The following is a 4,920-nucleotide window of genomic DNA, read 5'->3' as shown; positions in this document are numbered from 1 at the left end:
GGGGTGGTAGGGCTGGTGGGGAGCGTGGAGCGGACAAGGGAGTCACGGAGAGAGTGGTCCCTCCGGAAAGCAGATAAGGGTGGGGAGGGAAAAATGTCTTTGGTGGTGGGGTCAGATTGCAGATAGCGGAAGTGTCGGAGGATGATGCATTGGATCCGGAGGTTGGTGGGGTGGTACGTGAGGACGCGGGGGATTCTGTTTTGGTTGTTATTGCGGGGAGGGGGTGTGAGGGATGGGTTGCGGGAAATGCGGGAGACACGGTGGAGGGCGTTCTCGACCACTGAGGGGGGGATGTTGCGGTCCTTGAAAAACGAGGACATCTGAGATGTTCGGAGTGGAATGCCTCATCCTGGGAGCAGATGCGGCGGAGGCGAAGGAATTGGGAATAGGGGATGGCGTTTTTGCAGGAAGGTGAGTGGGAGGAGGTGTATTCTAGGTAGCTGTGAGAGTCGGTGGGCTTGAAATGGATATCGGTTTCCAGGTGGTTGCCAGAGATGGAACCAGAGAGGTCCAAGAAGGAGAGGGAGATATCAGAGATGATGCAGGTGAACTTAAGGTTGGGGTAGAAGGTGTTGGTGAAGTGGATGAACTGTTCGAGCTCCTCGTGGGAGCACGAGGTGGCGCCGATACAGTCATTGATCTAATGGAGGAAGAGGTGGGGCTTAGGGCCAGTGTAGCTATGGAAGAGGGATTGTTCCACGTAACCTGCAAAGAGGCAGGCATAGCTTGGGCCCATGCGGGTACCCATGGCCACCCCCTTTGTCTGAAGGAAGTGGGAGGAATTGAAGGAGAAGTTGTTAAGGGTGAGGATGAGTTCAGCTAAGCTTGTATACAGGATTATTTAATACCCTGTCTTTCCCGTTCTTGAACCAAGGCTGTATTGTAGTCACATGTCAAATTTTCACTTTGCAATCTGCACTTGCAAGTCACCAATCTTATTTACCATATGCATAATACTCCTGATTTAGACCTTATTACTTTTTCTCTTACATTGAAACTACTTCATATGTTACTATTTCTTCCTTATTTGCTAGCTGTCTCTTCCAGTATACTGTGCACCATAGTCTTCCTCTGTAGCATATTACAGCGTAATACCTAATGCCAAGTTAGTTTAAATCCTCCCAAATAACATGAGCAAAATACTGTCAGGAAATTAGTTGAATTGTTGTAATATCAGTATGTACTGTGAGTTTCTGTGGAAAGGATTCACCAATTGCTGACAATTGGTAATAAAAAGCTGGGCTGTGCAAGCACATGCTTTGGAAGGCTCCTGACACCAGTGCTGAACTAACATCACGCTCCTTCCCTGATTCTTTCAGCCTTTAGGTGGAACGTGTGAGAAGAGTGGTGTTGGACGGAGCAGTCGACACCATGAATGGAGCCTCGGTGGTTTCCACGTCTGTCCAGACCATCTCCATTAAGGAAGAGGCTGGTAAGATTCACACCTCCAATCTGCAAAGAGGGAGCAGGAAGGTGGAGGTGGTATGTAAGTTGGCAGTTAGTCTTGTTTCCAGAAATGATTTCAAGGAGTTGGGAATTGAATAGTAATTCAGACACCATCCTTTCAAATCTAATCTCACCCATTACCCTGTGACCTCTCTCTCTCTGAATGAATTCTCCCCCTGTCCCAGTTCCCTGCTCTTTGCCTATTTGGTTTGTTCTCTTTTAAGCTTTTATTCCTCTGTCCATTTCCCTTCCAAGAGCAATGGCAGGTTGTCTGCTCTTGAGAAAGACCTTGTTCAGTTGGCCTTGGGTCAGGTGCAGTAGCACAATTCTGAGATTCTGTCCTTTTGAGTAACTCTGATGTTAATCACTGACCTGATGGTGTTCGGCCCAAACTTTCCGCTTGCTGTTCCTTTAGGACTGACCTGAAATCCATGGGAGAAACATTTCCTTATGGAAGAGGGTTGGTTTAGGGGAGCAGAAACTTAACAATTGGAATCATTCACAATTGATGTCAGGACGCCCTTCACAGAAAGGAGAGTGGAAATCTGGAACTTCCTCCCTGGTAAAACTGTTGAGGCTGGGAGTCAGTTGGAAATTTCAGGATTGAGGTTGACACTTTTTTTCTGTGAAGGTGTTGACGGTGACAGAATCAAGCTGGACAAAGATACAGGTCAGCCATGATGGTATTGAATAGCAGAACAGGTGTGAGGGGCTGAATGGCCACATCCTGCTCCTATAAACTGTGTCTGTCAGATCAAGCTGTTAATTGGTGTGGGGATTTTCTTTCAGATCTATGGAGTAAAGATGATGTCCAATGTTTGTTGGATCGGATAAAGAGCCTGATCCCAGAAGGAGACTGCATGAAGTACAAAACTACCGAATCCCATTTCAACTGGGAGAAAGTGGCATTTGGACCCTTCACTGGGGAAATGTGTCGGCTCAAGTGGCTGAAACTGGCCTCTGAGGTTAGTAGTGACTGAAAAATTATTGTCTTTCTGACAGAAAACTTACTGCTCCAGGTTCCTCAAACCCTCTGCCCACCACAGACTACTCTCAAGAAACCCAACACTATTGTGGGCATCTCAGCCCTCTTTATTGGCATCTTCTCCACAGTAATTAGGGATGGACAATAACTAGGAGCAGAGTTAGATCATAATGAAGTGCAAAATCACAGGCAAGCCTGCAGTGAAAGCTGTAAATTGGACTCACTGATGTCCTGAATGAGAGTTTGTTCCAACAGACATTTATTATGTGGATGAAACTGGACTGTTTTACCAGATCATTCTTGACAAGTTTAATCTTTCAAAATTAATGGTGGAAAGCTAAGCAAGGAACATATGGTCTCTGGTCTGTGCCAATGTAGATGGCACCAAAAAAAAGCCACTGCTTCTTGTGATAGGAAAGTCTCTCACCTTGGTGACCCTGAGGAGTGTGAAGAATACCCACCTAATCACCCGCCTGTATTTCTGGCTGAAATAGCAAAGGTTGCTGAAATGTTCCAGGATTTTGCACCACAGCATGGATGCTTGTTTGACTGCACTCATGATCTGGCGGACTGGTTTATGCTTGTCTGATAACTGAGAAAGATTGCTGAATTTTCAGAGCTAACTTCCAATGTTTCTCAGCGCCTTTTACTGTAAGTTGTGAACAAATTGAAAAATAATCATTTCTTGCATATTTCCTACAACATTGCTTTTTTTGTTAAAGATAGAACATATTTGTTGACATCCAGGTTCTGGTTTGGGTTTTCTCAGCTAGCTCAAAGCTCCGCTTGACACAAACATGTCAGCAAGTCCTCTGCAAGCTGATTTTTCCAGATTTTACTCTGCTTCATTGTCTGTCAAGTATTTCAGACATTCTGTGGCGACAAAAGTATTATTCTCCTCTCCTGCTGCCGACTGATATTGTCCTTTATTTGTTAAAGAGCTAGGTGTTTTTCAATTCATATCCAACTTTCTCATTGCCTTAGATCAGAAAATATCGCACTCTGAGTGAGCTGCTCACAGACGCTGTGGAGTTTGTGAAAAATCCATACAAGGGCAAGAAGCTGAAGGTAAACTCAAGGGGTTCAGTTTGGTACCCCTGATACTGGACTGGTGATGAATGATGGATGGGGACAAGTCTGGATGAAGTGGTAGATGTGTCTGTCTGTGAGGGCATCCGTGTGAATCTCTGTCTGTGTGCATGTGGTTGAACATGATCAGCTCAGTGTAAGTGTGAGAAATTGACTGTGGGTGTGTGTCACTGTGAAACTGACTGTGTGGTGTGTGTGTGTGAGAAAGAATCATCAACACAACAACATACTCAGCTGTGGGTTAAATGTTAAAATATGCATTTTTATTTCAGACTCATCCCGATTTTCCGAAGAAACCATTGACTCCATACTTTCGATTCTTCATGGAAAAAAGAGCCAAATATGCCAAGATTCACCCAGAAATGAGTAACCTGGACCTGACAAAAATTCTTTCCAAGAAATACAAGGAGCTGCCAGAGAAAAAGAAGGTGCAAGTGATCATTGTAAAGAAACACAGCCTTGCATTTCAAATGCAACTTTTGTGGCCGTTGAGCATCAAAAACAGGTTAGGTTGTTGACTTGCTTGCCGAGCTGGCTTGTTCTCATTCAGATGTTTCATCACCATGCTGAGTGACGTCATCAGTGGAGCCTCCGATAAACAATGTTATTCTACTCCGCTTGGAATTTGTACTGTCTGGTCTGTTATGAACCATGGTTTTCCACCCGTAATGCAATCAACAAACATATAGAATTGCACCCCATATACAAACCCATACAGATCAAACTGGAAACGAGAGTACTCACCATAACGGACTGGACAGTGTAAATTCTAAACGGAGTAGAATAACTTCGCTTCATCGGAGGCTCCACTGATGATGTCACCTAGCACGGTGACGGAAAGTCTGAACGCGAACAAGCCAGCTCGGTGAGCAAGTCAACAACCTCACTCACAACCCAAGCTACAGATCTTTGCCAAAACTTTAATCATAACGGGTTTTTCAATGAAGGAAGTAATTATTAAATTATTCTTTCATGGGCTGTGGGTCTTACTAGCATTGTTGTCCATCCTAATTGCCTTTGAACTGAGTGGCTGCCCATTTCAGAGGGCAGTTAAGAATCGCCCACATTGTTGTGGGTCTGGAGTCACGTAGGCCAGACCAGGTAAGGAGGGCAGATTTCCTTCCTTAAATGACATCAATGATGGAGTTTTTTTTTACTGTTAATTGTCATGTTCACCATCAGTGAAACTAATTTTGAATTCCAGATTTATTATAAATCAAATTTAAATTTCACAGCTTCTGTGATTTGAACCCACATCCCCATAACGGTAGAGATGGTAGGAACTGCCGATGCTGGAGAATCTGAGATAACAAGGTGTAGAGCTGGATGAACACAGCAGGCCAAGCAGCATCAGAGGAGCAGGAAAGCTGACGTTTTGGGGCTAGACCCTTCTTCAGAAA

At 44.6% G+C, this 4,920-nt stretch overlaps 1 protein-coding gene across 1 annotated transcript in view; it reads left to right on the top strand.

Moving 5' to 3' along the window:
* Nucleotides 1–1,178: 1,178 nt before the first annotated feature.
* ubtfl (upstream binding transcription factor, like) overlaps nt 1,179–4,920 on the top strand; it is a 39,625-nt gene continuing 35,883 nt past the window's right edge. Inside the window, exons 1-4 of the mRNA XM_020524009.2 lie at nt 1,179–1,432; nt 2,236–2,411; nt 3,416–3,499; nt 3,793–3,948. Coding sequence (XP_020379598.1) covers nt 1,372–1,432; nt 2,236–2,411; nt 3,416–3,499; nt 3,793–3,948 — 477 coding nt within the window. The 5' untranslated portion in view covers nt 1,179–1,371. The remainder of the gene's footprint in view (nt 1,433–2,235; nt 2,412–3,415; nt 3,500–3,792; nt 3,949–4,920) is intronic.

The sequence above is a fragment of the Rhincodon typus genome, chromosome 4, assembly GCF_021869965.1.
Source record: "Rhincodon typus isolate 14 chromosome 4, sRhiTyp1.1, whole genome shotgun sequence".
Classification (NCBI taxonomy): Eukaryota; Metazoa; Chordata; class Chondrichthyes; order Orectolobiformes; family Rhincodontidae; genus Rhincodon; species Rhincodon typus.
The sequence above is the reverse complement of the archived record's forward strand: the minus strand, read 5'-3'. Positions and strand labels throughout refer to the sequence as shown.